General features: G+C 34.4%; 1 protein-coding gene across 5 annotated transcripts in view; it reads right to left on the bottom strand.

The window, feature by feature from the left end:
- Nucleotides 1–3538: 3538 nt before the first annotated feature.
- The window catches only part of LOC124367503 (glutathione S-transferase theta-1-like), a 34953-nt gene continuing 13272 nt past the window's right edge, over nt 3539–25219 (bottom strand). For all 5 annotated transcript variants that reach the window (XM_046824365.1, XM_046824364.1, XM_046824367.1 and 2 more), the window contains 3 exons: nt 17451–17601; nt 10458–10638; nt 3539–3746 (listed from right to left, as the gene is read on the bottom strand). In XM_046824365.1, the coding sequence (XP_046680321.1) occupies nt 3595–3746; nt 10458–10638; nt 17451–17601 (484 nt within the window). In that variant the 3' untranslated portion in view covers nt 3539–3594. The remainder of the gene's footprint in view (nt 3747–10457; nt 10639–17450; nt 17602–25219) is intronic.

Raw genomic sequence — 25219 nt, 5'->3', positions numbered from 1 at the left:
TGAGTGCTGTTGTGAAAAGTGAACAATTTGACTTTACAGGTGGGAATAATATGGTCATTTTCAGTGCATCTAAGGATACAAAACAGGTAATAAAAGAAAAGTCTTCATAAAAATTTTGGAAATTTTAACTCCTTGAGTACAGAAAACCAATGCCATTGTTCCTAGTATTCCTCAATGCTATGACAATCCAGTCCTTAATGTAAAGATTGATGAAACAAATAATTGGAATGTTTATTCAAATTGGCAAAACTGCACACAAAATGACACTTATTCAGTACCCTAAATTCAACAAGTATGACCATACCACGCACATTGCATTTTAGCAAGTCTGGAAAACTTTAATTCTGTCAGATGATAGCAATTGTAACAGATCAATATAGGAAATAATATTAGAAAGAGTAGATATTCGCAGGAAACTGCTGCGGGCGGTAATTGTTATTGCATCACCCTAGAGAAGTGCAAAAATCACTATTACGTCACCCTGTCTGAATAAATTTTAAACAAATTAAAATATACAAAATGCATTAAAATAGACTGGAATTATTAATTACAACTTATATTAACTAAGATAACATATAATTTTTTATATTATTTTAAACCTGACTCAGGGTGCAGCAAGATCAGTGAAATTGTTGGGTAGGTACTCGTATCTTCACAAGCTCTAAACTAACTTATCTGACCTTATTGAAAATCTCTGCAAATGGATTTCTCGTGCAAGTTATTTGCTGTGGACATTAAGAGAGATTGTCTCTGTGGGATACTTGAGGATGATTTACTTTGGATTATTTCATTACATATGGTTTGATTTTATTGGGCGGTTCCACTGCAATTTCAACAATTCTGCTAATCTAAAAAAGATAATAAGAACGCTCTGTAAAGCAGGCCATTTGGATCACTGGCGACCTCTAATTATACATTTCAAAATTCCGACAGACATTAACATTTACATTTATCAAATCTGAATAAATGATATATTTCTTATAAACTTACAAAATTGAATTAACTTAACAATGATAGGAAAAATACACTGACCTCTTTTACAAGTAGTGAGGTCAGCGACCAAAAAAATTAATAAAAATCTAAAATGTTTACAACAATTAATTTCCAATTACAGGTTTAAAACAAAATAAATTTCTATGTCTAGCTCCTTAAAACATATCTAAAAATATGAGCTTCTGCAGCGTCCACAATCATTCTGCGAACCTAAATCAATTATTATATTATACTAATAGTAAATCTTAATACTAAGGTAAATCTTAATATTCACTAAAACTAACTTACATCTGTTTTCCGCCAGACAAGACTTTCACTCCCACTTTACAAGAAATAAATCTAAATTTGATATCCTCAGGACCGATTAGTAAAAAACTAGCTCTTTAAGCAAAATAAATTGTGTATAATTTGTTATTATGTTACAAGATTCTGTTCAGTTTGCTCCACTCAATAATTTTAATAATAAATTAATTATCTGGTTACAAAACTATTCATTTTATAGTATTCAAGAGTTTTTAAATTGTGATGTAAATATAACTTTTTTAAATAAACAACTTAATATCTAATCTAAGCTAGACTAACTTTGCTTATCTTTATTACAATTATTGACAAAATGCATATTGTATTGTATTATTATTACTCCAATGAACTTTGTACTTAACTATGTTTATTTCATATTGATGATCAATTTGATTTGACTGAACAAACTGATTTACATAGCGAGTTGTTTATCCACTAGCTGTTGTAGCAACTTTTCTTTTTTTATAATCGTAATTAATACAAAGTGCTATGTGAATTGCTTTCTTTTTCTATTGCAGGATGGAACATATCTATAACAATAAGGGATATAAAAAAAGATTAATGAAAAATATAGTATTAATTTACAATAAAACTCAGTGATATCGGATCGTCATTAGGCGTTTTCCACATAGTTAGACATCTACAATAGATCATTGCCCTGGCATTTTTATCAAGGTTTTCCCGTAATAAAAGATCGTCACCATGGCACACAAAGGATTCTTCTTCTTCTAAGGATTCTTTTTCGTGGCATATTGCCATGTACTTTAAGCCTCAAGGGTTTTTACGCACTTGGAAGTATACCATGAGGTCAACCAGTTTACAATTTCAGCAGTTCTACAAACCACCAAAAACAACCAAGCAGGTCCCCCTGGGACAATTCACCACCCTTGTCGAGACTAACAAAAATGGCGTAGCACTCCCTTACTATTGCAGAACAGGCGGATCTGTTACTTCCTCGATACTTGTGGAACTTTTAAGGAGTCTAAAAACAAAACTATCTCCAGCTGACGACACGGGGTGTAACAGCTGATCATGGGGATAAGGTCCTTCAAGTCAATCTGCAGCACAGTAAAGCGGCTTCAGCTGTGTTCTGTAGACGTTTTCTGCAGGAAGAATTTCACGTAGCCCTGATAAAGGAACTCTGAATTTGTAAGGGTAAGGTATCATGACAGGGGTAAATTTTTTTGCCCTTGTCCATAATGTCAGAGCATGTATTGCTGTAAACAAGGTGTACAGCATTCCTGCTCTGGAATTTTGCTCCAAGGATCTTCCCATTGTCTAATTAATTGGGAATGGCACTGGATGATGAATGTTCCATATGATGATGTGGATTTCACAACCTCCAGAGAGATGGCTGCTTTGGTGGATCATACTGTGAGGAGTGGTGTAGAATTGGTGATTGGCTGTGATGCTAAGGCACATAGTGAGGCATAAGGCAGCACCACACAAATAGCAGAGGCAAATTGATTCTGGAATATATAACATCTCATATTCTAGTGATTACAAAATGTGGATAATGCTCCTAGTGCACATTTTCATCCCATGTTTGATGGGTAGCATGGTGAAAGATTCACACAGAATCTTTTCTGGCTGCTAATTCACATAAATAAACAGGTATACTGGTAGATAAAAATAAAGAGATATTATTGAGTTCCTGAGTGTACAATTAATGAGGTTCAAGAATAAGTCGATGGTGTAAACCAAATTTATAAATTATTAAATAGTAAACATGACCAATATACCTTTAGTCAATTACTGAGTTCAGAAATTCATGTAACCTTCCATATCCATCCAGTACAACAAAGATAAGGTTTAGAAAAACTCCAATTAACAGAACAAACTTTTACTCATAAAAATATATTATAAAAACATTCTATAAAAAATTAAGTATAACATAGACTATAAAAATCCTTTAACACCTACAGCAAGAATTACAACAGAGTAATGAAGTATAATGCAAAAATAAAACATTAAAAAATAAAAAATATAGAAGGCACAAACATTACTTTACATGAATTATCATAATTTAAAATCTTATTTAACCTATAATGTAAACAGCTTGAAGAATATCTTGCTTTGGCATTGATTGTACTTGGAGATAATTCATTTAATCATGCAATTATGAATTAAATGTTGAAAACTTAAAAAAAAATCTTAATGCCATAATTTTTAGACAGTTGAAGAATGTAGAGAATCTTGATCTAGTAAATTAATTGCCAATTCTATACAATCATAAAAAAATCTTAAAGTGAAAAAAGTTCATACTAAACCAATTACTATAATTAATACACCTTGAATATCTCACAATTTAGCGATAAGATCACCATATTTTGATAAAAATTTGTCAAATCGCTTCATAACTTCACTATAATGAGGTTGCAAGTCCCCACGCACTCTCTCCATGTAGGCTTTCAGAATCGGCCGGTCTTTGCCCACATCATAACCTCCAAGTCCTGTAAAATAAAAATTCCTTTAATCAATTTCCGTGGAGGTCAGTTTTTTTAATAAAGAAAATTAGAACCATTAACAATTGATCTATCAAGTTTGAAATTCAATAAGAGAGGCTACATAGTGGGCAAACCTCCTATGGAAAGCAAAGCTCTATGGAATGTAATAAACAGTAAAAGAAACGGACAACAACAGTTGTAATCTCAAATCTGTATTGCAAACAAATAATGAAATAATTGACAATGCTGCTGAAGTTTCAGAACACTTTTTTTACTAAGGTAGCTGAATTGACTTTAAAACAGATCTTAGGAAACCAAAATGACAACCTGCTGAAAATAGATGAGTACCAAACTTCATTAATTTTAACCCCAACTAACAATAAAGAAGCAAGAGCTGTCATAAACTCCCTTAAATCAATACCACTGAGTGGAGTAGAAGAATATTCATCAATACTCGTAAAACAATGTGCTGACACCACCTTTAGTGAGCATTATAAGCAAATCATTTACCCTTGGTCAATTTCCCACTGGATGGAAAATATTCAAACTGTATCCAAAACAAAATAGGACCAACAACTGAAGTACAAAATTATCGACCCATATCACTTTTTTAAAAGAAAAAAGTTATATGGGTGGAAATAAGTTGTTCTTAACAAACTTATGAAACATACAGTAATTCAATCTAATTACCAAATCCCATCATAGGTTCTTGAAAGGACAATCTACCACTTCTGCCATTATTAGCCTTGTTTAGTAAACCATTGATTAAATTGACAAATAAAATTACATATCTGCACTTTTCATTGGCTACAGTAAAACCCTTGACTGCCTACAACATGATTTGATCTCAAGGAAACCATTATATTTTTGGAATCAGAGGTACATTCAACAACTGGTCCTCAAGTTATCTATCAAGACAATCCCAAATAGTTGAGGTGCAGAGCACTAAACTTGGCCTTTCAAACTCATATTAATCGCACCCAATGCATGTTACACAAGGATTACCTCAAGGATCCGTCCTAGGTTCAGTTCTCTTTGTTCTTTTTATCAATGATTTCCCAACATACCTCCAAGACCACAATACTACTTGTGTGATGTATGCAGATCAACACTCTTGATTAAATACCACTGCTGAAGGAGTGTATGTTACTGCATCCACTAAATAAGGCTCTGAAATATTGTAGAGGAAAAAAAATGGGTGTTAACCCATTCAAAACAATACACGTAGATTTCAGTTAAAAAAGGACCACACTCCCAACATATCTGACATAAAAACTGAAAGCCATGCAAGATTCCTTGGTGTCCATATGGATGGGAATCTCACCTGGACTAAGCAAGTAGACAGCCTCTATAAAAATCAGCACTGGCATATATGTTGGTGGATAAAATGGATTGGAAATATGCACCAAGGACAGCTTACCTTTCATTAGTGGAAACCTATATGAGATACAGGCTTATCGTGTGGGATGGATCCTCAGCTAAAAATCTCAACAGGGTGCTCATACTACGGTAAAAAGCCATAAGAACCCTTGCTGATCTTGAAACCCAATAAAGCTACAAGTATGCTTTCCAATCCATGGGAATAATGACCATTACTAGTCTGAACTTTGACAGAGTAATTCTGCATGCTCATCAGCAGAATTCTAAGCAAGGAAGAACCTCCACTCACATAACATACGTCACGCAGCTGACTTTGTTCTGCCTTCACACCATACAGCACTTTTTGAAGAAAAGCCATCTAACATTCGGCCAAAAACTGTGTAAAAAAGTAAAATTATAACTGGTTGTTCTGTATGAGTTAAATAGCATAGATGATAAATTTGACTATTTTTTTAGACTATTTTTTTAAATAAATTTATGAAACATTGTGAATATTGCTTTTCCTATTAAGTATGTACCAGCTGTTAGGGATTATTGTAAACTTCCCTCTTGGTATAATACAGACCTCAAAGAACTTAAGGAAAGTTGTTTATATATGTATGCTCAGTATAAGTCTACAGGCATAACCTACTTTAAAGAATGTTATATGAAATTAAAGAAGAAATATAAAAGCGATGTTAGAAGTTGTAAGCTACGTTTTAATTGTGAGAGGGTGTCATCTGCTAAAAATAAACCTAAAATTATGTGGTCTATTATTAATGAAAATATAAGTAATAGTGATAGGTCTAAAAGTACAGAAGTTGGAAGTAGTCTAACAGCTTGTGATTTCAATAACTTTTTTGTGAATAGTTGTAAATGATCTCATTGCTAATGTGCCTTTTTCTAGTCAGTCTATGTCATACTATTTAAGTAAGTTAAGTTGTAATGTGTCTAACTGTGAATTTAGTATTACTGAAGTAAAGGTTGAACAGATGTATGATGCTATTAATTTGTTAAGTAATAGTTCATGTCTGGATGTGTATGGTTTTAATTCTGAGCAGTTGAAACTTGCTGCACCTTTTATTGCCGAAGCTCTAGCCTATCTCTTGAATCTTTGTATTATAATGGTACATTTCCAAGGTGCCTTAAGCTGGCAAAGGTTATACCACTGTATAAAAAAGGTTCACGGAAAGAACATAAGAGGTTTTAGACCTGTCTCGATAATTCCAATTGTTTCAAAAAGTGTTTGAGGTAATAATAAATAGGCAAGTAATTCAGTATTTTGAAAGTAACCTATTGTTATCAGATAGTCAGTTTGGTTTTTAGGCCTAAGAGAGGAACACTAAATGCTATTGTAAAATTTATGAAGAACTGTATTTATGGTGTAGATGATAAAAAAAGTGGTCATAGGCAAGTTCTTCGACATGTCTAAAGCCTTCGACACGGTAAATCATGAAATTTTGTTAGATAAACTTAAAGTATTATGGTTTTGATGATCTGTCTTTACAATTTTTTTAAATCATATCTCAAAGAGAGATATCAAATGGTTGCTTTTAATGGAAGCTCTTCTCAATACAATGCAGTTACAGCAGGGGTTCCACAAGGATCCATTTTGGGACCTGTAGATTATTTATAATTTATGTAAATGACCTGCCAGCCTCCATAAATAACAATGTGACAAGATCATACATGTTTGCAGACGACCTAGCAATCTTACTGAATGGTAAAAATCTTAATGTAGTAAATGATTCTCTATTAGTCGCTAACTCAATTGTGAATGATTGGTGTGCGGCGAACGTCCTCTGTGTATAAACCATGAGAAACTCAGGAGATTAATTTTTAGTTTGCAACATAAACCTAACCATGATAATGTAAAGTTTCTAGGTGTTCACCTCCAAGAGAATCTGAAATGGAACAGACATATAGAAGTTTTATGTAAAAAATTAGCAAAAGGCATTTTTTATGTTGTTAAGATTGAGATTAATTGTAAATATTGAAACATTAACTGCAGTATACTATGCACACATCCAGAGTCATTTGTCCTATGGAGTTATTGTATGGGGCAATGATCCTAACACCAAAAGACTTTTGATATTGCAGAAGAGAGCTATTAGGATAATGTGTAATGTAAACAATAGAACCCATTGCAAACCTTTGTTTAGACAATTAGAGGTGTTGACTGTGCCTTCTATATTTGTTCTGGATGTATTACTGTATGTTAAAAATAACTTGCAGACAATAACAGTAAATAGCTCTATACATAATTACTTTACTAGAAATTGTTCTAATCTTAGAGTAAACTACTGTACCTACCAATGTACCAAAAATAGTTTTGTAGAGATAGGTATTAAAATTTATAACATGTTACCAAATCATATTAAATGTCTAGATTTTATTAGGTTTAAGAAATGCTTAAAAAATATCTTAGTAAATCTAGCAGCATACAGTTTAGAGGAAGTTATAGATCATATTGAAGCTAAACATAGTCTAGTTATGAATATTTTACTTTTATAATACAATTTGTTTTGTATGAGATGACGATGCCATGCATACCCACATTTGTAACGGCAATAAAAAATTCTGATTCTGATTCTGATTCTGATTCTGTGGAACACTCTACCAAACACTCTTAAAAGACTAAAGAGAGAATCTCTGAAGAGGAAACTACACAACTTCCTTGTAGACCAGCCATTTTACACCTTGAAGAACTTCTGGAAGCATGCAGGGAAGAATGGAGATTTCAAGACACATCCTATCACGTATTGTCAACAACATTAATTTTCATATATTTAACTGTTATGTTTTAAACATATATGACTATTACTATTCTTGAAGAATATGTACATGAAGAAATTTGTCTATTGTCAAAAGTCTGAAACACAACCTAGGACAATAATGTTTGCATAATATCCACAATCATAATCATAATCATAATTTTTATTGCCATTGATCACATTTTACAAATAATGAAATAGGCATAGTCATGTATCAACTCTACAACTGGCAGTCGCCTGATTGTCAGTTGAAATTAATGTTTCTGTAGTGGCAGTCGCCTGAAAATCAGTCGATTTGACACGTGCCCGTTTGACATTTGTTATAATCAATACACAAACTAAACTGCCATGATTCCATATACCACTGGAATCAGAAATCAGTTGCTGATTTGATCGATGTATTTTGTTTTGTTTTGTTAGTAGCCAGGATGTAACTATGATATATTGAAAACGAGAGTTGTTTGTAGTCAGCCATTGTTGTATTGTTACCCAGTAGCGTTATTCTTGTCCATCTAAAACGTAAGATTATTACATGAAATAAGTGTTTTTATGTAATAAGTGGGTTTATTTATGTGTATAAATTCTCGTAGATTGTGTTTTATCAGTTTATTTTGTGATTTTATGAAGAAATATATGTGAAAAAAAGATATTAGTGAGCCTTTGTAATCTAGGCTATGTGCAGTGTTGTGATAGTTTTAGTTAGCTTTAGGATCATTTTCATATGCGATGATCATGATATAAAACTTCTTTATTTATTTTTATAGGCTCTGCATAACCTAGAAATGTCTGAAAACTTAGCAGACAAATCCTTTGATCTGAGAGAACTCGGAGCTAATTCAGATGCAGACAGTGAACATGAGTCTGACGGGCAGCATGACGGTGATGATATTGACGACAGTGTAATGGATTTTTCTTCTGGCAGTAGTGATAATTATATATCAGAAAATGATTATGAGAGTGATGACTCTCGATGCCCTAGCCCATTGGGAACAGGCATAGGCCTAACAGAGGCTGCAAGTGAAGTAGGCCTATCGAGACTGTCACCGATACCGGGTCCTTCTGGCACTACCATACAATTGCCAGACCCCTCAATCTATTTATTTATTTTGTATTTTTTTATTCAATTAATATTTTTATTTTGTAGAGCATGTTTTGTTCTATATTTTAGTGTATTTTATGAATTTTACGGGTAATAAATAAGGTTTTGATGAATTTTATAACACAGTCGTATCCATAGCAACGAATTTAGCCGTTTTGTATTTTCTTCAGTTTATAGTATTTCATAATTGTTTTAATAAAACAAATGTAGTAAACTATACATTTTCTAAAACTATGTAACATTTTGGGTATTTTGGAAATATTTTTTTTTCACACAATATGTCTTTTATATGTGCACCCCCACCTCTTTTACATAAATTTTTTTGATTTTTGGAAATAAACTTAGTAAAAAAGTGATAAATTTTTTATATTTTGGGGTTTTCATTTGCATTACTAAAACGTACATTTCCTTGTGAAAAAAATTATATATAACACATATAGGTTTATAATCAAATTATATTTTAAAAAAATAAAAAACCGATACTACTGCAAAACACCTCAAAATGGCCTGCCACTTGAGGATATTTCAACTGCCAGCTCGAGGGTTAAATAATAATAGACAATGATACACAAATGAACCAATAGAATTAATATGACATGTATGAACCAATTTCGCATGATAAGCAATCTTAAAAACATTTAGTTTCCCAATCAAAAAGAAACTCAAAATTGACATTAAAAGAATCTGATTTATGAACTTACTTTATTAAAACCTTTTAACAAACATTTAATTTAGCAAATTAAATTAGACAAGCAGCAAAAGAGGCATAATATACAGCAAATGTGAATTAAAGGAATTAGTAACAGTGTTATCTATGAAGTTATATTGACAAATTTAAATTCTATGTAATTAAAATTTAAGGCTAATGTGCTGGGATTAGATCCAAACTGAGCCACCACGGAGCAGCACCAACAAAATGAATCAAATTAATTTTTTCCTTAATTTTTAATTTTGAAAACTGATTTATAAACTAGATGACCAAAGAATTTGATGTATGGAAGCAGAAAAAGTATTTTATTTATAATAATAAAATTGTTGTACAGAAATTAAATTACAATTTTAAACTAAAAATCTTCAGGTAGTCGATTTTGGATGAATTTTATGAATTTAGAAAGTTTTACGTTAAAAATCAGTAGAATACTTATAGGCCAACAATTTCAAGTAGAACTTACGTAGTTTGTGGAAATACTATTAATTGCGATGGTAAACATAGATGTTAATAAGTACTAGTAAAGATTACTATTTTATGTAGTTTTCAGTTTTTTTGCTAGGCAAGAAACAAGGTCTTCCAGGAGCAGCGGTGGAGGCACATAGTTGGTGAGACGAATACGAATGTAGTTTGTAATAATAGACCCAAATAAATATTTTAATTTCATGTGTTTTTAAAAATTGTTAAAAATTAACTACTGATTGATTTTTTATTGGTATGTCCATTAACTTTGCCTTTCAAGAGGTTATGACATGAGGGAGGAGAATAGGGCTTACTTGGTTGTTCCAACTCGCACACGCCCAAGAGGTCGGCAATGCTAATCTTGTCACCACAGAGATATTTCCGATCCTTTAGCCAAACATTGCTGATAACATCCAGAGTGCTTTGCATTCCTTTGAAGGCGTATGAAACCATCTTTTCGTCTTGGGGCTCACCGGCAAACTTTGGTTTCAAAACCTGAAAAATGTCAGTGAAGATGGGGAAACGGTAATTTTCACAGGTACAATAATAGTTCCTTACACTGACACTTAACACTTGTAATTCAGAAAAATATAACTGTAATAATTGTGTAAACTAAATCTTTTACCACTGACGTGATACTTAAAAACATTAACCCATTTACATGCTAAATTATAATTATGTTTTAGCAACTAGGAAGTACTGTATAATCAATGTTTGTTGGTTTTACACATAAATTACAATAGTCCTTTGTTTAAAGGTTATTTTTGACGATGGAAGGATTGTGAAGGAAACAGGATTTTTCCGGACATTTGCCATCGTTCAGTGAAACAAGAAAACAGTAACACTACGTTTCGAGATCTGCAATCTGATCTCTTCTTCAGGTAAAGAACTAACCTAATACATAATTACAAACTAGGTTAAAATAAACAAATCTTACTAAAGCGTTGTGGCACGCCTAAGTCAGGAATCACAACCTACATGTTGTTGTCAACTTCACTAACACTAAAGACATGCACTTAATACAAAACTATACAAAACACTAATCATTAAAACTAAACTACGAAATATAGGTCACAATACGTCTTCACTCGTTTACTAACCACCTACGACTGACCAGAGGGACTAGCCAATGGCAATCGTGACGGCTGGCTAAAACAAGATGGCGGAAATACAAGGGAAGGGGAACAGGAATGGGCCCTTTCGTTATTATTGGTTCATGCGAGATGAACTTCTTAAAACCATATTGTGACTCCGCATTGGTTTATTACTAATATCCGATCCGTTTGATACTTTTGGTTTTCTCTTTAGTTCATTTTTTAGAATTGGCAACCAAAGCGGCCTAATCTCGACTGATGGTTGACTGATTGGTTGGTCTGCCAATTTAATGTATGTTGCCTCAATTAATTTCCTTTTGAAGAAATGTGGTTCCCGATGTATTATGTGGGCTTCATCCCAATTCATATGATGGTCTTCGGACCAACAATGGTGTGCAATTTTTGACTTTTCTGTGAAACCCTTTCTCGTGTTTTCTTTGTGTTCTTTTATCCTTACGTTTAGTGGTCTTTTTGTCTCGCCTATGTATTCCCTATTGCAGCTACATTTTATACTGTAAACACAGTTTTTGGAATCCTGTGTGCCATTTTTTGGTTTTGTTTTTACGAGACTTTGTCTAAGAGTGTTGTGTGTTTTAAACGCGGTTCTAATGTTGTACTTTCTACCTACTCTTCTAATTTTCTCCGATAATCCCGGCACATAAGGGATTGACATAAACGCAAATTTATCACAATTCTGTTTTTCTGACTCAGGAATGATTCTTCTGGTTCGTTTGCACTTATTAATTACTAATTGAGGGTATCCATTGCTTCTGAGATCCGATTCAATTTTCTTAAATTCTTCTTTTAGTCCATCTTTATCTGAGCACAAGCTCTTTGCTCTATCAAACAACGAGTAGGCTACTCCTTCTTTGACAGATTTTTGATGGTTGGATTGATAATTTAAATATTTTCCTGTGTGTGTTATCTTTCGAAAAACAGTTGTCTTAAGGACATCCCTATCTCTTAATACACACACATCCAAAAAGGGAAGCTTGTTTTGGACTTCCACTTCCATTGTGAGGCGGATGGAAGGAGAAATACTATTAATGTGATTCAAAAAATTATTTAATTCAATGTCTCCATGAGAAAAAATAACAAAGGTATCATCCACATACCTCCACCAAATCTTCGGTTTGAACTGAGCTGAAGCCAAAGCTTTTCGCTCGAATTCCTCCATAAAGATATTGGCGAAAATAGGAGACAGTGGAGAACCCATTGCCATCCCCTCATCTTGACGGTAAATTTTACCCTCTAACTCAAAATAATTGCATTGAGTGCATAGTTCTAACAGTTCCATAATTACTGGCACGGGAAGTTTAGTTCTATCCTTTAATGTTTGGTCTTCTTTGAGACGTGATTTAATAATTCCGAGAGTTTCTGGAACTGGTACATTTGTAAATAGACTTTCGACATCAAAACTTACCAGTTTATCAGTTTCAGTCAACTTTAGGGATTTTGACTTCTCTACGAAATCCCTGGAATTTTTGATGAAAGAGTCAGTTTTTCCTACCAATGGCGTTAAGATGTCCAAGAGGACTTTAGACAATTCCCTGCAAGGTGAATCACGAGAACTAATGATGGGCCGAAGAGGGATGGTAGGTTTGTGGATTTTGGGAAGGCCATACATATGGGGGATTTTTGAGTGGTGAGGAGTTAATTTAGATCTAAATTTATCTGAAAAAAATTCTTTATGTTTTCTTAAGGTGTTTGCTACTTTGCGTTCAAATGAATCAGTCGGGTCTTTATTTAAAACTGTATATTTGCCAGTATTTAAAGTTTCCGCAATCTTTTCTTTATACGCTACTGAGTCAAGTACCACAGTAGCGTTGCCTTTGTCGGCAGGTAAGATTTTGACCGTGTCGTCTTTCCCAAGGATCGACCTGGCCTTTTTCTCCTCTATTGTCAAATTGGGTTTTGTGGGAGGAATTTTTCTGAGTAAAAGACTGGCCTCACAACGAAACCGGTCACCCTGTTCCTCAGGTAACTGTGAAACAGCCGACTCGATTCCAGTTACAAAATCCAGTGCCTTTACCGATTTTTGTGCCACAGAAAAGTTTAAACCCTTGGATAAGACTGATATTTCCGCTTCATTCAGGATTTTTGAAGAGAGGTTGATTACATTTTTATTATTTGCATCCGTATTCACGTTGCCATCCTTAGGCAAATCACATTTTTTAGGCCTAATTTTTTCCAGTTTGGAGATTTTCTTTTTCTTATCTGTTTCAGAAACTTTTATACATCTATTTTGGATGCTTTCGAGAATGTTGTTGAATTCTGTACCGATCAGTGTTTTTAATTCAGTTTTTTTACACTCAATACTATTTTGGAGGAGGTATCTTTCACGATGATGATATGCAATTCTTTCTTTAAGTAAAGATTTAGAAGCAGAAGACAAAATTTTACTGGCTTTCCTACTATGAAAAGGAGTTTTTAGAGTTAACCCTATAGGCATAAGGTCTTCAACCTTACATTTATGCAAGAAAGTTAAATGATTAATGTGTTTAGTTAATTTAAGATGCAAACTCTCAAGGTCTTTGATTTGTTTACTGGTTCCGGGTCCGTACCGAGAATCAATTCTTTTTTCTTCTGAGACCGGTTTCGTTGTGAGGCCAGTCTTTTACTCAGAAAAATTCCTCCCACAAAACCCAATTTGACAATAGAGGAGAAAAAGGCCAGGTCGATCCTTGGGAAAGACGACACGGTCAAAATCTTACCTGCCGACAAAGGCAACGCTACTGTGGTACTTGACTCAGTAGCGTATAAAGAAAAGATTGCGGAAACTTTAAATACTGGCAAATATACAGTTTTAAATAAAGACCCGACTGATTCATTTGAACGCAAAGTAGCAAACACCTTAAGAAAACAAAGAATTTTTTTCAGATAAATTTAGATCTAAATTAACTCCTCACCACTCAAAAATCCCCCATATGTATGGCCTTCCCAAAATCCACAAACCTACCATCCCTCTTCGGCCCATCATTAGTTCTCGTGATTCACCTTGCAGGGAATTGTCTAAAGTCCTCTTGGACATCTTAACGCCATTGGTAGGAAAAACTGACTCTTTCATCAAAAATTCCAGGGATTTCGTAGAGAAGTCAAAATCCCTAAAGTTGACTGAAACTGATAAACTGGTAAGTTTTGATGTCGAAAGTCTATTTACAAATGTACCAGTTCCAGAAACTCTCGGAATTATTAAATCACGTCTCAAAGAAGACCAAACATTAAAGGATAGAACTAAACTTCCCGTGCCAGTAATTATGGAACTGTTAGAACTATGCACTCAATGCAATTATTTTGAGTTAGAGGGTAAAATTTACCGTCAAGATGAGGGGATGGCAATGGGTTCTCCACTGTCTCCTATTTTCGCCAATATCTTTATGGAGGAATTCGAGCGAAAAGCTTTGGCTTCAGCTCAGTTCAAACCGAAGATTTGGTGGAGGTATGTGGATGATACCTTTGTTATTTTTTCTCATGGAGACATTGAATTAAATAATTTTTTGAATCACATTAATAGTATTTCTCCTTCCATCCGCCTCACAATGGAAGTGGAAGTCCAAAACAAGCTTCCCTTTTTGGATGTGTGTGTATTAAGAGATAGGGATGTCCTTAAGACAACTGTTTTTCGAAAGATAACACACACAGGAAAATATTTAAATTATCAATCCAACCATCAAAAATCTGTCAAAGAAGGAGTAGCCTACTCGTTGTTTGATAGAGCAAAGAGCTTGTGCTCAGATAAAGATGGACTAAAAGAAGAATTTAAGAAAATTGAATCGGATCTCAGAAGCAATGGATACCCTCAATTAGTAATTAATAAGTGCAAACGAACCAGAAGAATCATTCCTGAGTCAGAAAAACAGAATTGTGATAAATTTGCGTTTATGTCAATCCCTTATGTGCCGGGATTATCGGAGAAAATTAGAAGAGTAGGTAGAAAGTACAACATTAGAACCGCGTTTAAAACACACAACACTCTTAGACAAAGTCTCGTAAAAACAAAACCAAAAAATGGCACACAGGATTCCAAAAACTGTGTTTACAGTATAAAATGTAGCTGCAATAGGGAATACATAGGCGAGACAAAAAGACCACTAAACGTAAGGATAAAAGAACACAAAGAAAACACGAGAAAGGGTTTCACAGAAAAGTCAAAAATTGCACACCATTGTTGGTCCGAAGACCATCATATGAATTGGGATGAAGCCCACATAATACATCGGGAACCACATTTCTTCAAAAGGAAATTAATTGAGGCAACATACATTAAATTGGCAGACCAACCAATCAGTCAACCATCAGTCGAGATTAGGCCGCTTTGGTTGCCAATTCTAAAAAATGAACTAAAGAGAAAACCAAAAGTATCAAACGGATCGGATATTAGTAATAAACCAATGCGGAGTCACAATATGGTTTTAAGAAGTTCATCTCGCATGAACCAATAATAACGAAAGGGCCCATTCCTGTTCCCCTTCCCTTGTATTTCCGCCATCTTGTTTTAGCCAGCCGTCACGATTGCCATTGGCTAGTCCCTCTGGTCAGTCGTAGGTGGTTAGTAAACGAGTGAAGACGTATTGTGACCTATATTCCGTAGTTTAGTTTTAATGATTAGTGTTTTGTATAGTTTTGTATTAAGTGCATGTCTTTAGTGTTAGTGAAGTTGACAACAACATGTAGGTTGTGATTCCTGACTTAGGCGTGCCACAACGCTTTAGTAAGATTTGTTTATTTTAACCTAGTTTGTAATTATGTATTAGGTTAGTTCTTTACCTGAAGAAGAGATCAGATTGCAGATCTCGAAACGTAGTGTTACTGTTTTCTTGTTTCACTGAACGATGGCAAATGTCCGGAAAAATCCTGTTTCCTTCACAATTACAATAGCTTGCGTTCTATTTTAGCAAAAAAGTATTTATTATTACAATACAGTCCATATTTATCCATACAATATAGGTCATGTAAAATATATAAGTGCAGTTGTCACCTTGAAAAAATATTTTTGAGATACAGTGTAGTTTTAATTATTAACAATGACCTAGAACACTATTTAGCTTTCACTGCTACAGACACTTTGCTATAGCTATGAGTGTGCACGTAACGTTTGTCAAAACAACAAATATCAGCTAGTTACAATAAAAGAAAAATTAAATATATTATACAGTTATGCCAACCAAAACCATTAAACATGAGCTGGATAAGAATAAGAAGAGTTCACAGTCTGTGCAGTATCTTGCATTGCTATCTACCAGACTGCAGTACAAGTGTAAAATAGTAAAAGTTTGATTGTGAGACTGTCTTGTCGCTGCATAACTGTAGTAACACTATTGTTGCCGATTAACACATCATAGCATGCTTGCGTTCAAAAGATTGGTTACATTTTATATTATTTAAACAAATACACATTATTGCCATATCAATTCTTCACAATGATTTTGCAAAGTGTTACAGCTTGATTAGCAGCGAATATAACAGCGCAGTTGATGAAAAGTTTGCAATGAAGTCAGTGTACGATTTTACTTTGTGGTCATGGGAAACTGTACAGCGTAGCTGGTGTGGAGATTTACTGTGTGGTTATGGAGAGCTTGGTGATTTTACAGCTCGGTGAATAGAGAGTTCTATGGTATATACACAGTGTGGTATTTTATTTGGTGTGGTCAGTGATTAGTTGAAAATGGAGAGATTATATCGCACTAATTTTAACAATTACAGTAAAACCCCAGTTAACAAAATTAGGAACAATCGTAACACAGTCAACATAAACAATTTCATGAATGATAACATGTATATTTGAGCGAAATAGTTTATATTCAGTAGCACTTCACAGCACAAAACCTCCACTTCTGGGCAAAAAAAAGCAGATGTGTTTGTGACGCACAGCTGTAGCGACTGGTTGGGCAAATAATGTGTCTTTGAGATGAGTCACCCTCCCCCTCCCTCACCAACCATCACTGCACTGCATCAGCACCCACCATTGTGCTGTGTCAGCGCCATGCCGGCCGACTGACATCGCTTCTACTCGTCATCTTCACCACTCCTGCCACCATTCCCAAATTAAAACTTACAGAAATTGTTCGTACATAATTCATCTCTCCTACACACCCATTCTAATTTGTTATTTTTATATGTAACTGGATTAGCCAAAATATTGGTTATCCGAAATCGCTGCCCCCCTTTTATTTTGGTTAACCGGGGTTTTACTGTACCATCCACAATGTGTACCTTGTAATGGACGAACATGGCACAGAACAGTCTTGTGTTAAGATGCTGCCACTCAAGGTATTCATCAACCTTTGCCTGCTGCAGGCTGTCCTTTGGATACCAGTGATCGGGAATATCGAGCTCTCGGCATAGGTAGCGGAATATGCCCACACTAAGCAACACACACACTCGTATAATTCTCATTGTAAAATTTACTAAACAAGGATCTCAGTAAAAATTGAATTTCGCTCTCTAACTTATTAAAAAATCTGTTCACATTGTAAGAAATATCTCTCCATTAAGAAACACATTAAGGAATAGTTTTAATTTTAGGAATACAGTAGGTTATTTCATAACTATTTTGTAAATAAAGTTGACTTTGCTATACAAGAACCATTCCAAAAGTAACCACCCTTTTGTTGCTTAATATATGATCAAACACTCCAATAAATGAAAAATTTTTATTTCGTGAGGCCTTTCGTGCTCAAAGAACACATCGTCAGACCCACATAACTGAAATAAAAGTAAAGTTTTTGAAGTGAAAACTTCTTTAGGCGCGTTGAGCGTTTTGGTAGAGGGTAAAATCCTCGGTTCGCGTCACCGACATGCTAATGATACTAACCTGCATGAAAAAGTCAGTCTCGCTGTGTTTTTTAACCGTAGACTTGGCCACGGACTACTAACCTGCATGAAAAAGTCAGTCTCGCTGTGTTAAAACTGTCCCGGTGGAGTATGAAAACAGACTGCGAAAATCAGTGACCTTTACGGCTTCCTCTCGCGATTTAAAAGTGAAGCCAATGTCGTACAATTCTGTAAGATGCGTCAAATTAAAGCTCTTAATATTGGCATTCTATTGGTTACATTTTTAAATATTAAAAACAATTTCGAAATAATTTTGATTATTGTTTACATTTTACATAGCGTTTACAATGACAAGAAAAAAGTAGTAAGCGAGGATTTTTTTTATTTTTTGGTCAGACAAAATTTGTCAGCAAGAAAGTTGTGTGAAAATAGATGAATATTTTTTTTGTAATTTATCATTTTTTTATTGGAAGTTTAGTTTAGCCTGTAGTAGCGTATGAAGTGATGAGTGAACGTTTCTGCCGGAACTGTAGTTGGCGCATTGGCTCATTGATAACGTATTAACTCAATAAATTAGTTTATTGTGCAATAAAAATACCTTTACGAAAGAACCAAGTTAATTTAACTAATTTATTAGTTTTAAAAATATTGTGGGTTTAATTGTTATTGCAATTATATACTTTATCCGTAGCAATAACTGTATTATTTACAACGGTGTTCAACTCACTGTTGTTCACTCGGTGTTTACTCACTTATAAATGAATAATGAAAACAACGAATATATTTTTAAACATTTTTAATATTTGTACGTATATTTGTATTTAAAATTTAGCATTATTCATTTTAATTATGTTTTTAATATTTAACCTCTTCATCATGAAATGAGTATTATTACGGTATAAGATTTATCTTACTAGCGTGGTAAAAAAGATTTCTAGTTATTTGATAATATTTTTTCGTGGATTTTAAAATTGGAAAATTAAAAACGCGTCACATTTACAATTACAGATGTACTGCTACTATAACGTATTGTTAATTACTCTCAACTTAATAGTTCCGTTTTCACTTCTATCGGCAGTCCCACGACTGCTACTGTTTTTTTTATATATACAGTAGACATACTTCCTGGCCTTTAAAATCTTATCTCTTTGTATTTTTCAAGACATATGTTTTTATTTAAATCTAAATTGTTTGTATTATTACTTTACTTTTATTTCAGTTATGTGGGTCTGACGATGTGTTCTTTGAGCACGAAAGGCCTCACAAAATAAAAATTTTTCATTTATTGGAGTGTTTGATCATATATTAAGCATTTAGTCTCCAATAAGAAGAAGCTGGTAAAATGCACCCTTTTGTTGTTAAAAAAACAACCTATCAGATAAACATATTTTATTATATACCAAGGTCATTCAGAAAGTAAGGTCCGTTTCGTGGTAACTATTCGAGCGACAAGCGACCAGTGCAATGTGCATACGCGTTAGCTCCTATCATGCCTTACGTTCAATTAAAGATGTTAAAAAACAATTTAAAAAATCAGCCCGCCGACTTGCGAAAAACAATCACTTATCCGGCAGTGCGTGCTAGAGTATAGAAGACAGCACTACTACCAGCACTGTAAACAAACGGTGGTTACTTTTGGAACAGCTATCGTATTTTGTATACTGATGTTACTATTTTAAACGACAGTTTAAAATTTAAATAAGGGCCAATATAAAATTATGTTTAAAAGTCTTGATAGTTCAAAGTAAATTATTTAGCTATGAATAACAGTAAAATCGAAAGATTATTAATTTCTCTATGACAGCCAAATGAAGACAGCGTGAAATTACTTGGTTTACATTTAGATAATATGTTTAATTGGAGAACCAGAGCAGTGTTGTCTAGGTGTGTCAGAAACTAGATGGTTACGTACTTGACTTTTTGGGGATTATGCAATAATATATGATTGTACTTTATTACCCCAAAATCAATAGGGTACTTCCTTGGACCAAGAAGAACCAATATATCAATTTTCAAGTCTCTAAGACCTATCTATCAAGAATTATTGCAAAAAAAGACAAATGTACAATACGATTTTAAGAAAGCCCCCTGTTGGTCCCTGATAATTAACTGAAATCAAGCACGAATAAATTACTTATAATTTGTAATACTAATTCATTAAGTTTTGAACACTCTCCCATACAAGAGGCCTAAGTCAACTCGCTGGCCAAACGCCGCCTCCCATATGCAAGTGGTCCGAATTGATGAGCCATTTATAACTATGGAAAATGTTAGTTCCCTGACAAGTGCTGCGCTCTAGATGTAATACTGGGAACTATTTCCGACTGCAGAACATTTCCCTGTTCTTTTTTATTTTTATTTTCCTTGTATACCTTTCTGCTTTTTGGGAGTGCCGATGGCCGAGCGGTCTAAGTCGTTGGACTTTGGGTCTGAGTTAGAGATAACGCAGGTTCGAATCCTGTCTGTGACCACTGCACTTTTTATCAGTACCATTGACCTTGTACTGTATCGACTCTCCCCCTTATTCTGTTTGATAAGATCCTCGCACAGGCCAGTGGCCCATATTGAGGGCGGGCAGAGTAAGGCTTAAAAGGGGATCGGCCTCTCCTTTAAAAAAAAAAAAAAACTTACTAATATGAGCAATAGGCTAACACAACTGGTGTTAAACATTTTTTTAAATAAATAAATAAAACCTTTCTGCTCATGGTTATTTGCCGTTATATTTCAGTACCGTTACAAACATGACGTCTTCAAGTCGTAACATAAGTTGCACACACTCTGAGATTATTGTAGTCAAACCCATAATACACCAGTACTCTGATGGATCCTACCCAGTGCTCAAAAGGAGAAAACAGAACTTCTCAGGGAATAAACCTAAATCAAAAACAGAACGGATATCTCTGGATTTGAAATTGCAGAAATCCAAACTGAAGAAGTAATCAAATCCTCAGAAGTAAAAATTCACCGTACACAAACCGTTGATGTTGAAAAAATCCCCAAGCGACAAAGACATGGATCACAACTGCAGAAATCAAGAATCTTTATCAACTCTGCATACAACACACGAAACAAACAAACACCACTGGGGTCGGACCATATACAGCCTTGCACACCCCCAGCAGACGAAAATGCTAATAAATCATTGTCCAAAGACTCCAGGAGAAAACTGCAAACCCCAAAACTGAGCACCTATCAAGTGACGACACAAGGCTTAGCCCAAGTAACAACTGACCAGCTAATAGGGAAGAGTGGGGGAGATAGTCAAACCCCGTCACAAAAACAGAGCACCTATCAAGTATGGACATTGCCCAAAATACAAATTAATATAAAACCTCCAATTACAGCCAGGATCTTGAAAACTGGACAAACACATGAACAATTTTTTACAGAAAATATTGACTTTTATAAAACACTTCTTGGACAACAAAACCTAAAAAATACTGATACTCATAAGAAAACTATCTTAGAAGACATCCAAATCCCTTTTATCAATTCACACCAACATTCTTTTTTAGAAGAAACCATAACACCCCATGTCCGTTACAAAAGCAGAATATTTCAAAATCAAAACCGGGCAAACTTAAGAAGGTCATAACAGTTCTTCACCAAAACATTAGAGGCTTGGCTAATAAAACAGAACATTTAACCCAACTCCTACAAGAAACTAAACCATCTCTCTTAATTCTGACTGAACATGGATTAAATTCATCAAAACTGAGAAATACTAATATAACTGGATACTCACTGTTAGCAAACTTCAGTAGAGAAGAACAGAAATTGGGAGGAGTAGCCATCTTCAAGAATGTTTTAACAGAAATGAAAACAACGAATATAGATGTTTCGAGTCTCTGCAGACAATTTGTATGTGAAGCAGCCATGATCTCTGTAAATTGTGGTAACCACCTGTTTTACCTACTAGGAATTTATAGATCACCAGGAGGTCCAGCAGAGTCATCAATAGAATCAATATCTAATATTCTTGACTATGCGCAAACACAATCAAAATCAGTAATTGTTATGGGGGACATAAATATTGATAGACTGGATGAAGACCATGCGGACACCAGAAGACTTGAAGAGGAATTACTGACCCATAATATAAGAAGACTCCCCTTACCTGCAACTAGAATTACGGCCATGACTTCTACTTCAATAGATTGTATTTGTACTAATATAGATGACCAGCTAATCCAATTCTCGGTTTCTGAAACAGGACTCTCTGACCATACTGCGCAAACACTTACCTTAACTTACATATCAGAAAACAAGATAACTCTGCCCTCAATATATAAGAGAAATTACTCTCAGGACAACTTAAACTCCCTAAAGCGAATCCTTCAACAAGAAGATTGGATTACTGTATACAGCAGTGCTGATATTGACATTTCTTATAACAACTTCCAAAGAATAATCAGAGGTACTCTTGAAGAAATATGCCCAAAGAAAAAATCAAGATCAAAAGCAAATCACAAGCCCAAAACTATATTCGATCAGTTAGCAAACCGACTAAAACAGAGCTACCTAGAAGCATTAAACAAGTTTAAGATTTCAGGGAAACCAGAAGACAAACTTGACATGATTCAAAGAAAGCAAAATTATGACTTACATTTAAGGAAACTTAGACAAAATTCTACTACAGAATACATTGACTCTGCACATAACAAGTCCCGAGCTCTGTGGGAAGTTATCAATTCAGAAAGGAAAAATAAGAAGACAACAGATATGGAATTGATGACTATAGATATTAACGGAAAACCAGAAAACCAACCTGATAAACTAGCATCCTACTTCAACACCTTCTTTTCTGAAATAGCAGACAAAACCTTACAAAAACCTCAAAGCTCTAAAAACCTCATATCACCTAAAACTCCTCCTAGTCAACATACTTGTATGTTTCATTTTACCGAAATCACACCTACAACAGTTATAGATGTAATACATTCCTTGAAACCATCACTATCCTGTGGAATAGATGAAATTCCAGCTAAATTTGTAAAACACTGTGCCCTGGAACTTGTTGTGCCGCTGACCTACCTAATAAATAAATCTTTAGTACAGGGAAAATTCCCTTCATCCCTAAAACAATCAAGAATCTTTCCTAAGCATAAATCAGGATCCAAGACAGATATTGCCAACTTCAGACCAATATCAAACATCTCAACTTTTGCAAAAATATTTGAAAAAATAGTACTTTCTCAGCTGATGTCTCATCTTAAAAACCACAGTCTCATTACCAACAATCAGCACGGTTTCCTTGAGGGTAGGTCTACAATCACTGCCTTAACAGATATAACTGAATATATTATTGACCAGCTAGAAGACTCAAATTATGTATCAGCAATTCTCCTCGACTATTCGAAAGCATTTGACTGCCTTGGACATGAGTTAATACTACAGAAGCTCGAATCTCTTGGAGTGGCACACAGAGAATTGGATTGGTTTAAGACCTATTTAATAGGCCGGACTCAAAGAGTGGAAGTACAGCAAATTCAAAACAACATAAAAAGCTCAGTTATATCAAAGCCACTGCCAGTCAAAAGGGGTGTACCTCAAGGATCAATTCTTGGTCCAGTCTTGTTCATCCTTTTAACTAATGACTTTCCTAAATTCATAAATGACAGCACTGAGAACAAATGTGTCATGTATGCTGACGATACTACTGTAATAGTGAAAAATAAACTATCTCAAGACCTTTCTGATGACATAAACACAACCCTTAACAAAGCAATTGAATATGCTGACAAAAATGACCTAAAAATAAATCCTAAAAAGTCCATACAATTAAATTTTAGCCGTAGGACAGAACCTGTACCACATGTACCCAACATAAAATTGGAACAGGAAGCACGACTATTAGGAATGACAATAGACTCTGATCTAGCTTGGACAAGTCACATCAACAAACTTTGTAGCCAGATTGGGACAGGGATATACGTAGTCAGACGTATGCAAATGTTGGGAGGCCTGAACATCGCTAGAACAGCCTACTATGCACTAGTTGAAGCCCACATTCGATATGGTCTAGTCCTATGGGGAGGCACATCTGAAGGAAACCTCAAAAGGGTTTTAGTATTACAAAAAAGAGCCATACGAATCCTGGCTAATCTACAACCAAGGGAGAGCTGCCGTGAAGCATTTAAAGCTCTCAAAATACGGACAGTGGTGGCATTATACATTGAAGCTGTTACTCTTCATGTTGACAACCTTGATCTACCTAGATGTGATGCCATCCATAGCTACAGTACTCGACAAGCAAGAAACTACTATCTGCCAACCCACCGCACCACATTCTATACAAAAAAACCATCTTACATTGGACGTCAACTATTCAACTCCCTACCAAGACAATTCGAAGGTCTTAGAGGAAGGACCCTGAAACACCAGCTTCAACAGTGGCTTGAACAAAATCCTTTCTACAACCTCAAGGAGTACTTTGAAGCTGCAAGAAGACAAAATACCGATGCTTGACTTGTATTTTATATGTTTATTCTCTGTACATTTGATTTGACACATATTCTGTTCTTAATGATCATGAATAAAGTATATCTGTATCTGTATCTGTATCTGTAAGTTGCAGCTAAATAGATCGTGAATTTATCATTCAGCTTCGACATAAGTCAATCTTATAGGTATGCTGTTTTAAAACTATTTTACTTTGTATTTTTTCAGCTTTAACATAAAAATAATAGTTACTTTACAAATGGAGACAAAAAACTAAAAATATTTGATTTATTAGCTTAATAACTACCTTTAAAACATGTGGTACTTCAAACAGTGTTAGTTTTCAAGGGACGTTTTTAAGCTTTAAAACAAAACTAAAATTAATTTGTAGCTAACAAGATAACTTTTGTGTGAAGTAAAAAGTTAAGCACTACATTTTTTGCTAGAGCGGCTGGATAAATAGGTCTTGTTATGGGTGTATCAGCACTACTAAACGCGTACAGAAGAGGGTTAACTGCTACACTGTTAGTTCTAATAACATGTCCTACGTTTTGTATTAACTATGTTTATCACACCATTGCAAAAATATGGTTAATGACAATGCAATTCTAAGCTCTGTTACATGTTCTACATACCATGTCCCACATTTTGCATTAACTATGTATATCACACCATTGAAAAATATGTTTAATGAGAATGCAGTTCTAAGCTCTGTTACATGTTCTACATACCATGTCCCACATTTTGCATTAACTACGTCTATCAAA

Source organism: Homalodisca vitripennis, chromosome 8 (assembly GCF_021130785.1).
Source record: "Homalodisca vitripennis isolate AUS2020 chromosome 8, UT_GWSS_2.1, whole genome shotgun sequence".
Taxonomy (NCBI): domain Eukaryota; kingdom Metazoa; phylum Arthropoda; class Insecta; order Hemiptera; family Cicadellidae; genus Homalodisca; species Homalodisca vitripennis.
The sequence above is the reverse complement of the archived record's forward strand: the minus strand, read 5'-3'. Positions and strand labels throughout refer to the sequence as shown.